General features: G+C 34.5%; 3 protein-coding genes across 3 annotated transcripts; all 3 read left to right on the forward strand.

Moving 5' to 3' along the window:
* Positions 1-331: 331 nt before the first annotated feature.
* Positions 332-1,485, forward strand: LOTGIDRAFT_171755 (hypothetical protein; the record flags this gene model as incomplete). The annotated part of the gene is made up of 2 exons (XM_009047950.1): positions 332-857; positions 1,418-1,485. The coding sequence occupies 2 exons, from the start codon at positions 332-334 to the stop codon at positions 1,483-1,485; spliced, it is 594 nt and encodes a 197-aa protein (XP_009046198.1).
* An 8,168-nt stretch (positions 1,486-9,653) lies between these two features.
* On the forward strand, positions 9,654-13,057 carry LOTGIDRAFT_171756 (hypothetical protein; the record flags this gene model as incomplete). Its single annotated transcript, XM_009047951.1, has 5 exons — positions 9,654-9,696; positions 10,706-11,131; positions 11,572-11,826; positions 12,264-12,323; positions 12,795-13,057. 5 exons carry the CDS (start codon positions 9,654-9,656, stop codon positions 13,055-13,057), a joined length of 1,047 nt encoding a protein of 348 aa, XP_009046199.1.
* Positions 13,058-14,941: 1,884 nt separating this feature from the next.
* LOTGIDRAFT_171757 (hypothetical protein) lies at positions 14,942-21,618 on the forward strand (the record flags this gene model as incomplete). The annotated part of the gene is made up of 13 exons (XM_009047952.1): positions 14,942-15,432; positions 15,484-15,507; positions 15,889-15,952; positions 16,571-16,696; positions 16,929-17,056; positions 17,632-17,805; positions 18,049-18,121; positions 18,470-18,532; positions 19,019-19,090; positions 19,426-19,542; positions 19,915-20,071; positions 20,319-20,414; positions 21,317-21,618. 13 exons carry the CDS (start codon positions 14,942-14,944, stop codon positions 21,616-21,618), a joined length of 1,887 nt encoding a protein of 628 aa, XP_009046200.1.
* Between the last annotated feature and the right edge of the window lie 472 nt (positions 21,619-22,090).

Here is a 22,090-nt window from a genome sequence, read left to right on the forward strand (position 1 = left end):
CTGAGAGAGATATCTTCATAGTCCTACCACCCATGGTTCAATATAATCATTTATAATATCAAATTCACAAATACACAGATGTAATGTATAGACACGAGCTATCAAAAAAGATAAGGCAAAAAAGTAAACCTTTAATTTCCTAAGGGCGTTACCAGTAAATTACCGAAAGCTAATACTATTTAGAGCTGCAAAGCCGATCAGTTCGTGCCATAACCAGGTCGTATTTAGATTGGTCGTCGAACGAATGAGATGCCAAAAAACTTTTGATATAAATTTAAGCCAGTGATCGTATTATCATCAAGAATTTTATGGGGTTAACGTTTGCTCAAATATGTGTTCAATAAGTAAAGTTCTATGGTATACTATCCTTTGTTTATATCATATATGTTATAGTTTGGACATAAGTAATGTTAAACTAGTTCAGGACAAGCCATCTGCGATACAAGATGATAAAGTTCATATAGGAAACGACTTTATATCTTCTCGTAGTATACGACGATTAAAGCGGCAAACTTACGGCCACGGACATTATGATCGCAGACGAAATCTTGACAGAGAATATGAACAGAACAGAGCTGATTATGAAAGAAAAAAGGTTGAATATGAACGCAGGAAAAGGGAACACGAACGGAGGTTAGCAGAACATAATCGAAGAAGATTGGAGCTTGAACAAAGGACTAGAAATTCACGTGGTCGTAACAGAGAGCTAACAGATAGTTCGACACAGCAGAGACATGCAGAGCGAAGCAGAGTCACTGAAATTAAAGGTAGTCGTATTGCAAATCAAATTAAGGATATTAAAAAAGAAAATCGAGTGGAAAGTCCGGGTCTAAGAGGCCAGTTTGAGAAGAAACCAGGTACGTGGAAAAATCTCTATTTTATCATTGTGATATCGTTTTAATACTTGTTCTAGGGCTCAACCCAATCATGTAGCCTACAAACTAAAAACGTACCGACATGATTAGATAATTTCTTTGAGGAAATTCAGAAATGTCTTCAACTTGACTTTGAATAAGTAAAGAAACAATTTTATATTTGACCATAGATTGTAAGTTATTAATATAAGATGTCAAAACTGACTATGTTTCATCTATGTATGAAATTAAATTGATAAAATCAATTGAATAATGAAATGGTCATGTGTACAGGATGCAACTCACAACTTAGTTCAATGAGAGTTGCATTCGAATCCCAAGACCGCTCTTCCTATTCGCAACCATGCGTAGGTCGCAAATTCGGTCAGTCATAAGGTCGACATGAAAACACTTTATAAGCATAGGCCTAATTCGACTTCAAATGACAAATTTTGTCGATTTCTTTTCTTTTCATTTACGTTCTTAAAAGCGTCACAAAATTTAAAATAATTTTGATAAAGGAAACTATTCCTTTAAATTATTTAAAATGATTATTTATATAGTAATAGTACCCGGTCTCAATGTGTTTAAAATGATTAAATATTTAAATCTAAACGTGACTGTTGCATAATCATTGTATAATGATATTCCAAAAAGATCCTATTACTAGAGAAATTCAAACATGCCTCACGATTCACAAAATCGACAATTGTGAAAGTTTCGCAGTGGTCATTCTACACAGGTGGGCCATAACTTTTAAAAGCATTAAATATTAATTAATATTAGTCCAGATATTGAAACAAAACATTTTCAAATGAAATATTAAGACGATGAAACATTTCTGCAGCATAAGACAAAATCTGAACAATTAGAGAACAATTCGATTAGACTACAGATCTAAACGTGTAGTTTCGTGTCTGCGGGTGCCATCGGTGATCTGGCTAAATACTTTTTAAATTGGGGTCAAGAAATTGGACCCGTATGTTTTAAAAGGGTTAAATGCGGGTTTATAATACAAGTCAAAATAGAACTATTCATACGATTCCAGTAATGACCTTGAACTTTATTTGTATAACAATGTCGTCAGATCATTGAAATCTATAATATCTTAATCAGATCAGTGGACGGTATCATTTTATCTTGTTACAAAAACTATAATATCAAAAATGTTTCGTTTTTATGTCTATATGAAAGGTTAGCAATCTTACACGATTAGACGCCTTATTACATGTAATTAAAATAGTTCAAAATATAAAGGATATATGAGGATATTTATTTTAACTTTATTCCCATGCTTGTTAGTTTTAATATCAAAATTAAAATTGGGTGTAACTTTTTATGCTAAAGAAGGCTATATAGTCTTAACCATGGAATATTATTGAGGTACATTTTAAAAATGAAGGTCGTCAAATGTAACAAACCGCTATTCCAATCTTTAATTTGCGTTATTAGCCAATCCGACAAAATTAGCACCTTGGTTTGCAATATTTTTAGTCTTTTCTTTACCTTTTTTGTTCCACCAAAGCTTTATAGTGGAGATATTTATGGGGATCTCGATAAAAATAAAAACCCCAAAAAACCCACGAACTTGGCATAATCGTAAGAGATGTTTTTCTCATTTGCTGATTAATTGAGCACTTTCTTCTAAATATGGCCTAGAGGTTTCTTAGCCCCCAAAGCGCATTTGTACCAAGGTTGTGCCAAAGAATAGTGGCTATCGCAGTCAAGGAGTGACGAGAGGTAAAGAAAGACGATGGATGTACTTGCAAGAACAAATAGAAACGACTAATGGTAATATTTAAATTTTCTCTGCTAAAAAATTCTTGTTTATTATTTAACAACATAGTGGTGCTGAGGCCATGTAATCGCTTCAAATCAGAACTTGAACTTGATAATAAAGTCAAGTAGACTAGTAAAGATAAGACATTACTACACGATACATGTATGTAAAATGTCTGTTATAAATCTAGATCGAGATAATAATTCGAATTTTTCAACCCGTGATGCAGGTAAGATGGGCTGACGTGGAAAGAGCGTCTAGTCGTTCGAATGAGACTATAAACCGAGGCCCCGTATGCTACAGGCTGCAGTGCACGTTAAAGATCCCGCGACAGTCGGAAATCGAAAAAGAGCAGGCTAATGCCACAGCGGCTGTCCTGGAAAAATTTCCCTCATCGCACCCTGCATGGCGTTGCCCAAATCCATTAGCCAGAAAATGGAAAAGTGCAGAAATGTAGGACGTAAAACTCCATTCATTTCACTAGTCGTTCGGATGGGAACGTTAAAGATCCCTCGAAATCGAAAAAGAGCAGACTAATGCCGCTGCCCTGGCAAAATTTTCCTCATTGCACCCTGCATGGCGTTGCCCGTCTTCATTAGCCCACATGGTGCAGAAAAGTATGACGTAAAACTCCATTCATTTAATTTCATTTCCATCCATTTCACTTCATTTATAAATCTAGAGCTTGTCAGATATAACGCGAAGCCTGAATGATGGGTCAGAATGCTTTCTACTTGTGAATGATAAGGATGCAGACATTAGATATCGATTTCTCACACGTCACTTCCGTGTTAACGACGATTTATCCTTATTTAATCCTCGAATTTGTATTTTGAATAGTTAAAGAATGAAGTTTTATCAGCTGAGTAAATAGACACAAGGAATTCATTGGAATGTGAAACTAAATATTTCAATCATGCAACGTTCTGGACACCAGATGTTAATCTGCATTAAAATGCATGTTTCCAAGATTGATTGTGCCAAGAAAAGCATAGCAAACTGATTAACCTATGAATCGAAAGTATAATGATATACTCTAGAGATGTTATTATATAAATATTATATGGTGTATATAGTATACACCTGTTTTAATAATAACACCCTGCACACATCAAATATCATAAGGCCAAACTCGTAAAGAGAGCAATGTTTCGTCTCGCCCCGATGTGTCCGTGCGTTACACTTTGTCCTATATTTGACGGCTATTTACGATTTTTGTGATTTGCAATAACGTACGAGAATGCAAAATTTGTCCAATTCATTCATGTTTTTTTCTATGAGGCAAAAATACTATGTCTTTGACTCAGTTAGGTCTTCCAACGCAATGCTTTCCGTAGTCTTAAAATGGTAGGCTAACCATCCTTTCCGTATATCAAATAGCAATACATGTTTTGTCAAATTAGGCATGAGATATTTGCCTCATTTGCCTTGATGTAGTTAGAGCAACATCTAAGCAGAATGTTCGGATTCGGATTGTAATGTTGTTAAATGAGAGACTGTATCGCATTAATGGTGCGGGAACATGAACAGTCTTGGTCGATTTTTGTCGCCGATTCGAATTTTGGGTAAAATCTAACGTGTGCCCGCACTTTCACGACAAAAAGATATCTCGTGTTAACTACACTTTGATATTTGTCGGGTCATCGTCCAATCAGATTACTTTTCCTGGAAAACGACCAACTGGAGATTTTTTTTTGTCTCCTCGAGTGCCCGCTGCCGGTCGGTGACACGAATCTTTTTCTTTTTTAAACACCGATGCCACGTTTCAAGATTAAATATTATCAAAGTACGTGACGTAATGGTAAGTGGTAAGCGTTTATTTACATTCCCTATCAGATTAATAGTAGACTGATGTTTGGGTTTGGTTCTGTTAATATTATCAAAAACAATTCTTATCATTTAACACCTGAGTGTCTTTTTCAACAATGATTAACACTTAAATATCGTTCGTGTTAGACTAACTTTGTTAAACAGTTAAACTTAAACAAAATCTTTCACTGTTCGATTAAATTTTCAGTCTTAATTCGGGTTAATCCCCAGTTATAATTCATGTAAATCTTCAGTCATGATTTGAAAGATTCTGCACTCAAGATTCGAGTAAATCTCCAGTAAAGGTTCTAGTAGATCGACAGTCATAATTGATGTAGCTCGGCTGTCAAGATTCAACCAAATCTTCCATTGTGACTACCAGTCAAGATTTTGAAGCTAGCGTACACCCCCCTCCCCTTCAGTCAAGGTTCGATCTTTTTACGAGATATTCGGATTAAGACGTCAATATCAAATTGAAGGTGTTGTCATGAAAGTAAATGATAGTGTTAAATTAACCAATACTTTCATCGAATAGACGAAACATTGTCTGACATCATCAACACAGAGACGCCAAAAGTTTAAAAATAGTCGGAATACATTCAGTAAAAAGGTACACCTAGTTTTAAAGAATCTCACCCATTTAGCATATTGTAATAATATTTTGTATACTGAATTTAAAGGGATTGTAAAGTGGTTTTTAATGTGGGAGCTACGTCATTTCCGGTTAACTCTTTGTGCAGGAACCACAGGCATTGGACGAATAATTGGAATGTCTCAAATAGAAGTCAAAGACTAGAAAACCTCTTTACAATGACTTTATGTAAAAGGTTAAAAGTCGTCTCTTTTCCAAATTTGGCACTGTTCATGATTGGAGGGCATTTGATTAATTTTAGATTAAAATCCATCAAAAAGTTCGAATATTTTTTTAAAATCGAAATGATACAATTATACTATAAATATTACTAGGGTTATGAGGAAATTCAGAAACATATACTAGTTTAGAAAAATTCGACTGATGATATTCCAATAGTTTTGAAGAAAACTAAGTGGGATGGTTCATTTATAACAATTTATTATAACAAGTATTATGAAAATGAAGGCGGTATCAATAAAGTAAGTAACTGATATACTATTTATACTATAAAGAACGTGTTCATTGAATCTCTTTGTTCATTGATGAAATGTGCTAAAAATAAAAAGCTTTGTGTATATTTTGTCTGGATCAAGTTAAATGCCACATTCTAAAGAGTAAATTCTTTATTTTTGTTTGGAATATATATAGGTCTACAGTAGAATACCGGGAATATGCGATGCAGTCAATGATATGCAAAGATTTCCGCCTCACATAATAAACAGTTTTGAAAGGGAGATTTGCATGATTATACCGATTTACTTTTTTGGGTACTAGTAATGCTCTAACAATTCATAATTGCTTTCATGACTAAAAGAGGAGAGCTGACTGTATTCGGGGAAAATTAATAATATACTGAATTAAGAAGAAATAATACAATACTCGAACTTGATTCGAAGAGAAATAAAAGATATAATGTGGCTGAATTCTGTGAGAAATTATATACTCTGACTGAATTCAAAGGGGCAATAATAATATACTCGGACTGAATTCAGATAAATAACAAATTACTCTGAATTAAGGAAGAAGTAATAATTTATTCTTAACTCTGCTTGAATTCGGAGAAGAATACTACTATACTCCTATATTTTGGGGTCTGGGGGGGGGGGGGGGGGGAATAATATACTCTAACAGAAAATTCGGGAAGAAATAATAATATAATACGTTACTGAATTCCGAGTATTATATAATCTTTGAATGAACTTATGTAATTACTCTGACTGGAGAAATAATAATATACTCGTATTTGCAGGTTGTAACGTAAATGAGGCATAAGTTTAAATACTCTGTCTTTCATCAAATCGCCTATTTACGTCGTATATCATTCACTACGCTGGTTTATAAATCTATGTCCTGTCTGTCAATTCTGTTTTTGTTACAGAATCTATGTTTATTATCAGGAATTGGGTGGTGGTTAAGGGAATTATTACTGTAATAAACAGTTTCAAAATATTGGTTTAGGGGGAAATTCGACATAAATGTTTCCATATACACATATCATTAGTTTTAGATTCAAATATTTCACGTTATACTGCCCTTGTTTCGACAAGTTCTTAAACTATATATTTTACTGTTAAACAACTTCTGCCAAAAACAACAGCGTTACTGACGACAGTTGTGTTTCTGACATATCTAGATGTTGAAAAGAAATATATGCTTCTCTTGTGAGTAATTTAGCAAATCTAACATTGACATCATTCTGACTTACACATAATTGATTTACTAGGCATGTTTCTGCACAAAAACACCTTTAAGCAGTGCAAACAAAAGACCACAAACAAAGGTCTCATTAAAAATATATCATTCGGATAAAGATTTGTGTACATGATTATTATATAAGTTTCTATACTTTGTTATCATTATTAAGATCCAGTTTGTTGATAATCATTTGTTATTATTCCCTTCCAAACATATTTTGAAACATAAGTTTTACAAGAGCCAGTTTAAACAGAAATCTGAAACATAATCCGAAGTATTTCCACCGATAAAAGTTTCTCAGACTGAATTGTGAATGACTGGTCTGGAAACAAATAACTAGCATCGTATAAGGTTTTGTCTAAAAATTTGAATCGAACTTGCCGTCTAAATATTTGCATTGCAAACTGATGGGCCTTAATTCGATGGAAGTAGCGGTATACGCTATCGTAATTACCATTTGTTGATGCAGAAGCCCCGATTACGTCATATCGCACGTTACGTCTGCATGCAAGTTGGCGTTCATTCTGCATTCTTTAAAATATAACATGTATCTTAGATTGCGCTCTGTCAGCTGGTTAAACAAAAACAAACATTTATACATACATGTATATTATTTGGCTTCAGAAACTAGGTTATTCTTTTATCATCTATTGTACGTATGTAACATACCATTATGCCATTATCAAATGGCAACCCCGGAGTCAAGACTGACCTGATTTATTGACACTCTCTTGAGACATAACATAGCGAATTTAGAACATATTTCTTTTGTGATAATTCTCAGTATCAATTGTATCTACCAAATGCCACATTTCAAATGTTACAATTTCTTTTTTCGGAGAAAATAGTAAAAAGTAAATATTTAGACTATTATATCGCTTTAAAATGAAATGTAAGCAACTATTGTTGATAAAAGGGTGGGATAGTTTAGCAAACTAATTAGCAAACAAAAAGATCTGTTGTATTAGAATTTGATGCTGCAAAATATTAGTTGTTAAGCGAAGTTAAAAATCTAAGGTATTGTAAATGTTCAAAGGTAATATCCGGTTATGGTTTTTTTTGGAATATTGGACCGAACACTATAAATCCGCATTATACCATTGCCATGCAGTTATATTTAATCATTTCCTGTTGTTAAATGGGGTTAGTAGTATACATCAATTGGTTATGCATGAGGTTTGCTAGTTTGTTCATTTGCAAAACCAGCGTACCCATTCTATTAATGCTGTATTGTAACAGACGGTGTATATCAGTTTCAGATTGGTGCCACACCTATAGTAATAATGTTTTTATATAAGCAAATCTCTACCCTCTCTCTTTAAATAACTTTCAATTTAGAAAGAAAAATGTCATTTCAGTTAGATATTTTACACATGGAAAATTGAAATAACATTCACCTTTGACCATCAAATTTCTTTTTGTTTTTACAAATTCAGAAATACTACATTTCGGTAGAATTTCATTTATGAAACGAAAGAAAATTGTTATAAGACTTGAAGGAGCAAACTCGTTATTTTCTTACCGAATTTTAATTGTGAAGTGCTTGTTTAATTTTCAATTTAGGAATATTTGATAAAAAAGATATTTAATGAATACAGTCCCGTTCTTTGACGAACTAAAAATACGGGCAACCGATAACGTCTGCACAGTCTGCTTAGAATATTGCAATAAATCCTTATCATCCTGTTATCGATAACACAGGCGCTTGGGTCGAAAAATGCCCCTTACGACTTGACCCCCTCTTCGACATTCCATCCTTACTGAAAAAAGTAAAGGCACGAAAGCCGCCATCTTAGAAATTCTTTTTTTCTGTCCACCGCCTCAAAAAATAAAAATGATGTAAAAAAAAGTATCTACATTACGATTATCTGCTTCATATAAGCCTACGTCATGTTTCGTATACTTTTCTTACCTGTACATGTGCACTTCGACCCAAAATCGTGTCCATTCATTCATTGTACAAGCCTAAAGTTTTAAAGGGAGAAAGAAGCCGAATTCACCAAGCTAAGCCGGAAGTGTAATAAAGGGAGATCATTCTACGTCGGTAACTTTTCTGAAAAAAAGTGTACTCTTTGGGGAGATCACTCTGCTTTGTTAATTTTTTTCGGAAAATCCCTCGGGACGTATTTATTTAATAGATTATTAATGTCTAGAAAATATATTTTATGAATATATGAAAAAATATACATGTTCTATGCACATATAGGAATCTCACCCGTCTAAGCCTACGTTGTATATAGTCTATTGCGTGACTGTCTCCCTTTTATAAATCTTTATTGTGTTAATTACGAGTTTTTACATACGATGTGTTATATTTACATTGGTAAAACCACGTACCAAAATAAAATGAAAGCGGATTGAATTCTTTAGATTTTGGTCTTTTCTTTGTTCTGTTTGCATCCATTTATGCAACACAAAGGAAACTGCACCTCTGTGCTGTTCGTGATTGGAATGACTCAGTACCCAATTACATAATACAGCTACTGTTTTCGTTTCACCCAGATGGAGGTATTACTATATATTGACATAAACTAAGCATGTTAAAGTGATAACATTAGATCGGCTGTGATAAAATAGTATAGATAAGAGCAAAACTCGGATATGCTTCTCCAATGGACAATACTCATCGGCACAAACAGTCATAATCTTCCTTTTAAATGTCCGCTGCAGTGGCTCAACTTGAAGGGTTGGTGCCACTTGGCCAATCCCAGAGAATTTGCTTTTTAAAAAATGCTCTCTTGCAGTTTTTCTGGGAATCAGCCCCCAAGGGCCCATAGTTCAACCAAACCCTATGGTAGTTGAGCTATTGGTCTTCCGTGTCTGCTTTGATCTATAGTGGGTATTGGACGATTATTGTGGTCTTCAATGTTTCAAGCAGATAATGCACGTTCTTGTTTTGCTATGGGAGATATACAAGTGGCCAGGTGGGTTGTTCAGTGTACGCACAGATTGCTCGTATATCCCCAAAATTTTTGACCATTTTTGAATGTTTAAAGAAGTCACGTCACGTACATAATTGGCCTTGATCAGGAAGGTTTTAAGTCTTGTGTAATAATTACTTGTAATAATGGCCTAGTAGACTATAATATGATGTTCTCGCCATAATAATTGTGAATTTCGGACTATATTTCTCCTTGGACCAGATGGGCATTGATTGCCTTGAGTCTTTTCCCATAATTAGACGGATTCAAAATTGTTGTAAGAACTTTAGCCAACATGTTAGATAGTTGAGGTCAATTCTTCTTACGTAAAAGCTGTGATCAGCCTATCTCACAGGGTACAAATTACTTGATATTAAGAAAGATATTTTGTGAAGTGTTTCCTCATACTATTATGAAACGTATCAAATGATCAAATGTCACGCCTTTAACGTTTGTATGTCTTCAAATATCATAATACAGCTGGTCGGTTAAAGGAGTCATTACAGTTTTTTTAGACTGTTGTATGGTACAAGTGTACCGTGGAACTTAATACAGCTGGTCGGTTAAAGGAGTCATTACAGTTTTTTTTAGACTTTTGTATGGTACAAGTGTACCGTGGAACTTTTGTTGAACTATTCCATAAAGGGGGTCTTGGGGGTTACACGAATCACCCACAAAAACCAAGAAGTTTTACTTTTTACACTTATAGGTTAAACGATATTTCCCTATTTTAGTCATTCCCGAGACTGTGGGTACAAAAAGGGGGAGCAACTTTCGGGGTTTAGATTTAAAACTTTCTACTTAAAAGCTTCCCAGAGAATTTTCACCGAAGAAAAGTAGAATTGATCCAGTTCATCCTGACTCATATATATACAAATATTTTTTCTAGGTTGGGCAAATGCCCCATCTGTACCCCTACTGGCGTTTCTTATAGATTATGTCCAATCTTCAACCGTCCATGTCAAAGATGAAAAAATACTAAAATTGAATCTTTTTTAACTTTTCATTTCAGACATTCAAGAGGAGTTCGATTTTCCATTCTTTCCAGATTTCTCTAAACTCGATGGTGGTACAGGTGATGATAACTCAGTATTCGCAACACCAGACGGGTTTCCGATCAATCCCGAGGAGTTCGGTTTGGATTGGGAAACAATTTTAAACGAACCGTCTATTACGGAGATTCATAAAAATTTGACCAATCTGGAGCATGCTGTGATATTAGTTCAAGAGGAACAATTTGAGATCAAGCGAGGTGTGGACTTGGTTCTGGAGGAAATGGGTACCTTAAGAGCTGAAATGAGAATGTTCCAAAGATCTATAAACGACTCAATGACCGATGTAATGAAAAAGTTACATAAGCAAGATAAATCGTTGTCTCACGAAAGAAAACTCACGGAGAAACTGCAGCACAAAATCAGGTTAATGGCGGAAATGCCTGGTGAGTTGTTTTGTCTGTGTTATCGTTTTACCTATATTGTCCATTATCACACTAATTTCTCTATTGGGTAATAAATTAGGCCTCAAACTGAGCTCGTATCATCATTTTGATAAAAATCAAGATAACTGAATTAAGCACTTAAACGTTCGTCAAATGAACATTTTTACCTATCCTGATAAACACCGCATCATGTCAGCTGGAGAGGGTCGAAATTTGATTGATTGAAGAAGATGATATCGATTTAATTAGACCAAGAGAGCACCCTAACTGAAGTGGCTATATTAAAAATAAAAGCTTATAAAAAACGAAACGAAATTTTGGTCTAATTTTTATTCGACTGATTACGTGAAAGAAGATGTCTTTTCCAAACTCAGCATAAAAATATATTACAATAAGAGCATTGACTATTTTTTGGAGTAAGATTCGAATCTTTATTTCAGTGAGTCAGAGCCAGATTCAGTATATGAAGAACGCAACAGATTCCGCCATAGATTATACTCGAAAACAGGTGCAAAAAGTGCGCAAAAAGATGTCATCTTTAGACAATAGTTGGTCTAAATTCCGGTTATCGTGGGGTAATCGGTTAAAGGATATTGGTTCTATTGCCCGAGAAAGTAGAGGAACGGGCAAACAGCATACCTTGGATATCAACAATCTAGCTGCTAATGTTTCATCTCTTAGAAATGGTGTACGAGGTAGCCTACATTTTGTTTTTTTTTTAATTTTAAATTCTAGCACAAGAATCCTTCACTTGATTCGGCTGATGAAGATGTGCCATATGTTACCAGGACAGTAGCATCCACGGTTTTGGTTTCGAATTGCTAAAAGATTTTAACGTAAAAGGCCAAGAAATCTGTTTTCTATGTGCCCCCTCTTACATCAATAACAGCTTGAAACCTGGTTGAAAAAATTATACGTTTAAATCACAACAAATGTTTTTGAGTCATAGGCCTCCATGTCGAGGGCCTGACAAATTTTCTTTCCCGAAATCTGATTCGATAATCATATTATAGAGATTGCAAATCTTTTACAACCAAACCAAATTGTTTTCTAGTTCAACCAAACAATTGCGCGTAAATTGGATCATAGATTAACGCACATTTGGATTATTTCTTAATCAATTTCATTTCAGGATTACAACTTTTGTCTGGTAAAGATACTCTATCTAGCAATGTTTATCACAGAGGCGGCTGTAAGTTTACACTTCATTTTATCATCATTGATCAGATTGAAGGCACATTACCACGAAACAATTTCGTTCAAGAAATTCTAAAGAGGTTATGTAAACTATGTATGTTTGTCGGGGACACTGATAGCACCTATTTGCACCATTCCAATTTCCAATCAGACGTCTGTGGTTCCTGCACTTGCATTAAAACAAAGCTTTTTATGACGTCACTAATCGCGAAGTTCATATGTGATAAAGCATATTTTGCGATTATTGACGTCATTAAACGCTTTGTTTTAGTGGTGCAAATTTATGCAATCAGTGCCCCCTCTAAATACTTCTTCTGAATTACAATTTTAAGGTTAGCACGACAAGGTTTCGATTTCACTTCATATCTTTACTAGTCCGAAACATCTGACTCTATACCAGTCTCTGATAGCTACTTTGACCCCATCACTGTCCTCAATGTATGACCAGATTGTATTGTATTTTCAGGCGATGCCGGAACCGTGTCGTTCTCGAACTACCCATTCAACAGTGCCAATTGGCCGCAAAGGAAGAAGATTCGTTTCAAACAAGACTTTCCTTTCGTTCCCAAAGTAGGATATGGGGTCACTGCTATGGATACAAGTTATCGATACAATACACGTATTCGGATACAAGTTGAACGAGTCACTCGACAAAGTTTTGTGTTGTATTGTAGTGGCTGGCACAATTCACGCTTGTACCAAGTGGAAGTCGCATGGATGGCTTGTTAAACGAATACGTGTATCATCTTACCAGCTGATGTGCCGTACCGGGCTGGCCTCATCTTCACAATGTCAAGGTATTACGAACACACTGTATAATACCTTGACATAATTAGGAACTTGTTTTTGTATCATGGAAGTTACATTGGAAGTGATTGGATTGAACGCTAACGAATACAGCCAAAGATGGTCCAGTAGTTACTAATTCAAGGGAGATAACATCTATTTATAACCGCTGAAATTTCTTCATTGAATCAAACTGTTTTAAATAATGAAAATATTGGTGCAGGAAAAATTTTCAAAATGAAAATATGGGTTCAGGAAATTTACAAAATGAAATAAAATTTAAATATTGGTTCAAAATTTACAAAATGAACATATTGGTTCAGTAAATTAACAAAAATGAACATGTTGGTTCAGGAAATTTACAAAATGTAAATATTGGTGCAAAATTTACAAAATGAACATATGGTTCAAAAAATTTACAAAATGAAAATATTGGTTCAGGAAATTTACAAAATAAACATGTTGGTTCAGGAAATTTACAAATATTGATTCATTGCAGTTAATTTACAAGACGAAAATATTGGTTCAGGAAATTTACAAAGTGAAAATATTGGTTCAGGAAATTTACAAAATGAACATATTGATTTAAGAATGGTCAAACATGGCAAGTTGAAGATATTGGTTGAGTTTATTTACAAAATCAAAATGTCAATAAGAATAATGCAAACACGAAAATATTTTTGCAATGAATTTTCGACACGAAAATTTTGCTTCTGTAAAGACTTGCCCCTACAATACTCTATGCTATGAAATGGAATTATTGGTCCAGTAAAGGCAAAATAAAAATTTGTTAGAGTTTATTTACTCAATCAAAATATTGGTTCTGTAAATGGCAGTACATATTCGGTAAAGCAACTTGGTGTTTATGATAAACAATTTGGTGCAGTAGTTGTGAGGTTTATTTATCTATTCAAGAGATGCATACCTATACAATATGCTTAAAGGGAGAGAATCGCCTTATTCATGAGTTAATTTGGGTCTCGAAGACATAGAAATAGCCTTTAGAAGGACTAGAAATGTACAAAAATCGCATCATATTCCTTCCAAAATAATAGGAATTTCACATTCTGCTTTTGAAGACTCAGTTTCGACGGCGAGCTGTGAACACTACTACCGATTAAAAAAAAAAAGCTAAAAAAAATAAACGAATGACGATCTGTCCCTTTAAATCGACAACGTAACTATATTACAGCTTAATTAAGAGTGATAAATAATTATTTATGACAACTAATAATTGTAAACCATACTAGTTTTAGATACTACATATCACAATAAATAGTTATTTTTTACACAATTATCAACGATTTTTTCATTTCAATTTCTTCATTGTCTCAAAAGACAACAGTTTATGTACAGAGGTGTCTTTGTGCATATTGGCCCAATTGACTTGGTGCATTCTTTTTTAAGAAATGAAGTTGGGGTACTATTGGAGGTAAAAACCATTTTCAAGAGGGAAAATGTCAATCATAATCGCATTGAATTTGATTGACATGTATGTCAAGGTAAAGTTACTCCCTGTGCCAGTGCCTTCTGTAATAACTAACTACCTTTGAACCACCCTAATCTCTCACACGAAGAAAACGAATCTTCTAGATCTGCTTTCAATGAGACTACTCCATTGTTACCTTTTTTCATTTAACTATTGGGCCCCCTATCTTTCCCGGTTTTTCGTTTATCTATAAAGACCTTATCATTCTGTTCCCATGTGACCAAGTTTCATTATACTACAGAAACAAAAATTCTCTTTTTAAATTTGGATTCCTTATCACCCAATCTGTTCATTCTCACCACAAAATGTTAAAGAAGACGTGGTAAACTTGGTTCAAAATGTGGAAAATTTTCTCTTTTCATTGGATATATTTCCTTTTTTCATTGTTTTGTTTACTTCATAGTGTAACGTGCGTCAAAAAAGTCTCAAAGACTCCCAGGAAGTCTAAGGAATCCGAAGTTTCTAAGGAATCTACAAAAAGATCCGCGAGTTTGGATGATGATCCATCTTTGTGGCCAGGGCATCTCCAGCCGCTTGGAAGTTCACAGCAAGTTCACAAAGTAGATGCCTACAAAAAGTACCTAAAACCGGAGGAGTTCCTTAATAGCTATGCAGCCCCTTATCTACCAGTTTTATTTCAAGCCGTTGAACAAACCTCCATAGCGTATGAAAAATGGGGGAACATAACTTATTTTACAGTTTTACCACAAACTCTAACAAATTGGGTTCACATTTCACCAGAAGTAGGACAGGTTTCATTCAGAAAGTTTTTATTAAATTATACAGATAAAGGATCCGTTTTTAACAACAAAGTGCCATTTTTCATGAGGTAAGTAAGTGCAATATTTACATGTAATCCATATTTTTTGAAATGTTTCAGGTCTGCCAAATGGGAGCCTTATAGGTAAAGATTAAGGACCTAGAAGTTCGGATGGCCCTTCACTCTTCTATAGATGCTATGAAGTTTCATTTTTGAATTTATTTGTGAACTTGGTTTAACATGTATACATCAATATCATCCTCATTTTTGAAAGAACCTCATCACCTGACAGGTTGTGGTGACAGATCTAGAAATCCGGAAACACAAAGTGATACACTAATTAAATGATAATGGCGATTGAACCATTGTGTTATATGTTTCCACATTCTGATTTCAAAGAGCCTAAATGCGGAATTTAATGGCATTTATAATCGCCTACAATGCCCAAATAAATACGAAAATGGGTTGCTTCCGAAGCAGTTAAACCTGAATTGTGCAATGATCAATAATGGTATCTTTTTTTAGAGATGATGTGTCTGTACCAAAATGTCTTCATTGTGAACCAATTCTCAATTCATTTTCAACGCATGTAAGTTAGCCTTTACTATGTATGTGTAGCTTTTTATGTGTAGTGTATTCATTTGGTATTTAGTCAACTTGGAAATGCTATTGAATCATGGATCGTGTATTGCATTTTATATTTAGTAGATCACTATTTATGTTACTTTTCTGTTCTGTTGGAAATGCAGTACCGACTCATCTGAGAACACCTTCACTGCTGATGCCATCAATGTTTTGTTTTGGGTGAAACACTCAAGACGTTGTTGACGTTAATGAGGAGTGGGCCCCTGTATGGACAGCGACCGCGCAGGTTCTGGGAGTCGAACAGTGTCAGCACTGATGGGTCGTTGATAATGGTCAGGCGAGCTGTTTGTGTCCCTGAGGAGAATCTGTTATGTTGATGTTGCTGCAGTATGAGTGATGTCTTGGTGATGTAGGCCTAACTCGGGAACGATCAAGGCGTGGGTGGAAATTGGTGCTGTTAGTGGTGTTGATACCTTCCTGTCCGTTTTAGAGCCCAATTAGAGTACAATAATTTCAGCTAAACGTATCACAATTTGGAATAGAAGTTACACGTTAGATTCCGCTACAATTAAAAAAGTATATCGCGCAAGTCGACATCATCCAAACCACCTCTATTTTTCAGAAATTATGGATCAGTCATACAGATCAATCTAGTCCAATACACAGAAGAAATAAAGATACCATACACTGTACTTTTGTTGGTTCTCAAGAATTTACTTTGATAAGCCATATTGAGTACGGTGATAAGGTAAAGAATTTAAAGGGACTGTTTTGAAATTTATTGTGAACACTGATAATATCGATTGCACCATTCCAATTTTCAATCAGACGTCTGTGGTGCTTGTAATTTCACTAAAATATTTTATGAAGCCACTATCACAAAGGGCATCATATTATATTTGCAGTTTTTGCGATAATGAGGTCTTAAAACGCTTATTTTCTAGTAAAATAATAGTAATAATCATTTATATATTTTATAGGTACCCGTTGACTATACCACGATAGATATAAATAAGGTAGATTTTACAAAATTCCCAACTTTAAGGGAAGTAGAATACCACAAAGTTCGAGTTAAGGCTGGAGATTGTCTGTATATTCCAACTAAATGGTCAGTATTTTGAGATCATATTCATAAACTTCCGAGACTCAGATATTTGGAAGGATGCAGGATATATCTGTCCTAAGTTCTTTCACCCGTCAAATGTTCCGTTGGCTGTCAGAAACACATTGATCGAGGGTTTCGCATTTCTATTAAATCTATATTAAAGGGTTGTCACATTTAAAGGGACAGATAGGGCATTGTTTGACCAATCATACTTTAGTCTCAGAAACTGGAATTTATATAGCTAAGCCTATCAGTTATAGTGTTCACAGCTCGCCATCAAAATTTGAGCCTACAAATTCATGTCCAGAATTATCTGCGTTTGAATGTTAAAATGACGACTCTTCAATTTAAGATATGTAATATATATAAAAGACATATATTGAAGTAATGAGTAAAATTCATAGTTTGAAGTATTTTTAAAGAAAATATAAGTATGTGATTTTCGTACATTTCTAGCACTTTAGAAGACATATATGCAGGACTAAAATCAACCTCTCGAAATGGCACATCTGTCCCTTTAAAATCTTTTCCGATGAGTTGAGCTAATATTGTAGAATATTGCCCTTTACTTTCTGTAGGTATTGGCAGGTGAGATCTACTGGGAAGACCTACTCTGCTGATATAGAATGGTACCATAGAAATAAAACAGTAAAATCTTCAAACTGTAAAACCAAGACTAGTATTTCTAGCCTTAATTCTGTTGTATTTAAGGATATTGACGATCCTACAACTATAGAAACCGATGTTTTGTTGTAAGTAACCGAAACATTACATAGTATATCATATATTTTGTACTCACCTTTTAAAATTTTTCTTCAATCATCTACTTAACTTTCTTTCTCACTCTCATTTGAAGTAAATTAAGCCCTCTATATGCCCAAAATTGATCTCAGGCCATATGAAATCCGATAGTTACCAAATCTTTGACCTCAAGCCTTTGGATTTTATAGATTCGCTTTTGCTTCGATGTGCATTTTTATTGGTGTCTTTTGTAGGCATTATTTTACAACATATCTACTGAATGTACCAAAGTTTACATTGCCACAGTTTGAAAGACATCTGAAGAAGGTAAGATATATCATAAACGCAGTTCAGAATTCTGTTAACAGTTGACTCTATGGATACAATCGACAACAAAATATTTTACCGGCTTAATTTAAGCTAATAATATCGTTTAGAATGAAAACCCAACTAAACATAATAATTAGTCAAATACAACAATCCTCCTGAGCGCGCCACTGTATCAATCGGTCTAACACGTCTGTACCACGATCCCTCAGGGATAAGCTCATAATTGTTACTTATCAATCACCCTCGTACGTCCATATACACACACATCCCATGTATTATGGGAAGCAAACTGCTCCCATGTGCTGGTCATTCTACCCACTGTGATGATAGTTTTGATAATTTCAGGATAAGAAATTTATGGAAGATTTAATTGAATGGACTGATGAGCTACAACATATAACTAAAGAAGTGAGTTGGTATAGAAGTTCCTTTTTCATTGATAAGAGTTCATCCTTTGTTCCATATAAATAGTTGCGGTTTCGCAGTGGCTTTAGCTAGCCTGGGAATGTCTTGGCAAATTATCAGTGATCAGAAAATATCTGAATAGTCATTCGTTTGGAAAAAGAAAATGACGTCAATGATACTGCAAGAACGTAAAACAATTTCTAGCAAATTTCCATAGTTTCTACTGCATGGCATAGCCCGTCTTCATTACCTCAGCAGCTAACTAAAATAAATGGCTCTTGACAGTTTGGAATCGGAAAGATAGTGTCAACCCTTCGGAAATTTTCCTCGCTGCATAACATCTTCATTAGCCCAATCCGGAACTAAAACATTTCAGGATGGAAACAAACTTATTTACCGAGTGTCGAGAAAATTCAACAGTGCGAATAATCTTAACTCTGCAATCAATTTGTTAATTATTGAAATCATTTTTATTTGGTAATTTTGTAGGTATTTGAAACTCTGGATGTTAACAAAGACAGTAGATTCTCTATGGCTGACTTGGAAAGTCTCAGTCAACCAGTAAGTCTTTTTTTTTGACTACTTATATATATAGACCCACGCTCTATATACTACCGATATGGGTTCCCTTGAAATTAAAACCGTCTATACAAGACGGGAGTTTTTGCTTTTTGCATTGAATGAAGTGGTAGAGGTTGAAGAAAATGAGAAAGTATATATAAACTCTCATGCAACTGAGAACTCATGACTACTTTTATTATTCTCAACCATATACGCAAATGGTAATCACCATGATGCACCACTGTGCAATATTACTCTGCTTGCGGTTATCACACGTCACTGCCTATTATTATTATTATAAACCTCACTGAAAGCCTTAATAAATATCATTTTAGATGCTAGAAGATATAAGAGGGTTGTTTTTAGACAGATTACAAGATTATGATGATATATTAAAAGACCAACAAGAAGAAGCTAAGGAATCAAAGAAACAGTCAGAAAAGGAAAATAAGGTACATGTAATATTTATGATTCGATAAAAGGCTCATTATGCTGTGAGTATTGGTGTGTTGTTTTACAAAGTCCATGCATCGGAGGAAAATATCTAAGGCAAGAAATTATTAATAAGAAACTATTTATTTAGGTCATTGATAAAACTTTAGATTTTTTTTTATGTGGGTTACTCTTGGTCTAAGGCCTGAATAAGAAATTTTCGAAATTAAAGCTTTTACTGAGAAATGTTTTTGATTGATTGTAATATTCTATAAACTGAACGCATTTCGCTAACAATGTTGTGGGATCAGAATTTCATCAGAGTTATTATTGTACAAAATGAAAAGGTATGAAAAACGAAATTTGAACTCTGTTTATTTGATTATTGACAGGCTAAAGATGCTCCTGCTACTACTGGTCCCGTAGATGATTATCTGAAGAACTATATTGGGCAGTTAGAAGATGTGTTAAAAGAAAGTATAGAAGAAATGTCTGTCACTGGACATCTACCGGATATCAAAAAGAAATTTGCTGAAAAACAAGCACAAGGTAAAAATATACATGTATTTTGCTACGATGTATGTATTGACCAAGTTAGTATGTACGAGTTGCACCCCCCGAAAAAAGACGATTAAACAACCAAGAGAACTGGAAAATCCTCTGTCAATTTCTTGGTACAAAATTCATTTTGTAAAAAATTAAAAACCTTTTTATGCCTTATTTTGAAATTGACGTCAGACTTATCTGAGATACGACTGTTTACCATTTTGAATAATTCTGTATTTAACATTCATAGGAAAGACAGGAAATGCCGATAAACCTAAACAATCTACTAAACCAAAGACAGAGCGAGAGAAAGCTAAAGAGAAATTGGAACAAGACAGACAAAGACGTAAATATATGATTTATATAAATTTTTCCATTTATATCAGAAACTAAATTAATAACAGCCTTTTTAAGGATATTGTCGGATAGATATTTGCCTATGGGCAGCTAATATAGCTTAGTATTCGCAATTTGAGTACTATACGCAGCTGATAGAGCTTAATATTCGCCATTTGAGTATACTATAGGCAGCTAGTAGAGCTTAATATTCGCCATTTGAGTATACTATAGGCAGCTGGTAGAGCTTACTATTCGCCATTTGAGTATACTATAGGCAGCTGATAGAGCTTAATATTCACCATTTGAGTACTATAAGCAGCTGATAGAGCTTAATATTCACCATTTGAGTACTATAAGCAGCTGATGGAGCTTAATATTCACCATTTGAGTAATATAAGCAGCTGATAGAGCTTAATACTCACCATTTGAGTACTATAAGCAGCCGATAGAGCTTAATATTCACCATTTGAGTACTCTAAGCAGCTGTTAGAGCTTAATGTTCACCATTTGAGTACTATAAGCAGCTGATAGAGCTTAATATTCACCATTTGAGTACTATAAGCAGCTGATAGAGCTTAATATTCACCATTTGAATACTATAGGAAGCTAATAGAGCTTAATATTCGCCATCTGAGAACTATTTTTCACAATCAAAATCCAACTTCAAGTTCCCATTTGATTGAGACTTGGTGGCAACGGTACCTCCGGTGTCTTTTTTTTTTTAAACATTCTCAGATATTACCAAAAAACGCTGTAACATCTTTGATTATAAAATTAGTAATGTCTGCTTGAGTACTTAAAAAATAGACTTGCAGACGAACCACATTCATTACTAAAAGTGATATTGGTGGGGGTGGTTGAAATAAACCCGTTAAAACCCACAAAAGTTTTTTTTTTTTTTCTTTGCAGGGAAAGAAAAGCAAGAGGCAGAAAATATAAAAGAGAAAACAAAGGATGATGAAAAATATCTTATTGTTGATGATTCTGTTGAAGAAGAAATAATGGCCGATGATGATGACGACTCTACAACCGGAAGTACTAATAAAAGGACACCAACTGCTGATAAAGCAGACACCAAAGACAACAAATCACACACTAAAGATAACAAAGCAGACACAAGACACGTTGATAAGAAGACGGGGCGTAAAGGCCAAGATGGAAAAGAAGCTAAACAGAAAAATACTGGTTCGAAGATAAAAACAGAGCTTTAACACTTTGAATAATGCAAGCAATACTAGATAACTCATGTTATTAAATATATTTCAATCATTCCACTGTTGTTGTTATTTCCCTGTTAAGAGTATCTTTTGAGTATTCAGATGAATTAAGAATATTCCTAACACATCGACTTTCCGTGCCTTTTCAACAAGGAAAGGGTGGGGGGGGGGGGGGGTTGACCCTAATGATTGAAAGAAAGCAGTTAAAGTCACTGACCTAGAGGTTCGGCATTCAATGTCTGAAATTACGTCGAGATGGTCATCCCAATGTCAATTTCGGAACAGATCCGATCTAAAGGCTAATAAGGATATAAAAAGAGCATCTAAAAATCAAAAATAACACAAGATATATGGATATAGTACTTCTGAACGTACGTTTTGAACTTACCCATTATGTAGCGGAGTTCAGGGCAAACAGCACCAGACGATGAAAAGACATTTTTCATACTTGGTTAGTCCGACTGAA

This window comes from Lottia gigantea (genome assembly GCF_000327385.1).
Source record: "Lottia gigantea unplaced genomic scaffold LOTGIsca_119, whole genome shotgun sequence".
Taxonomy (NCBI): Eukaryota; Metazoa; Mollusca; class Gastropoda; family Lottiidae; genus Lottia; species Lottia gigantea.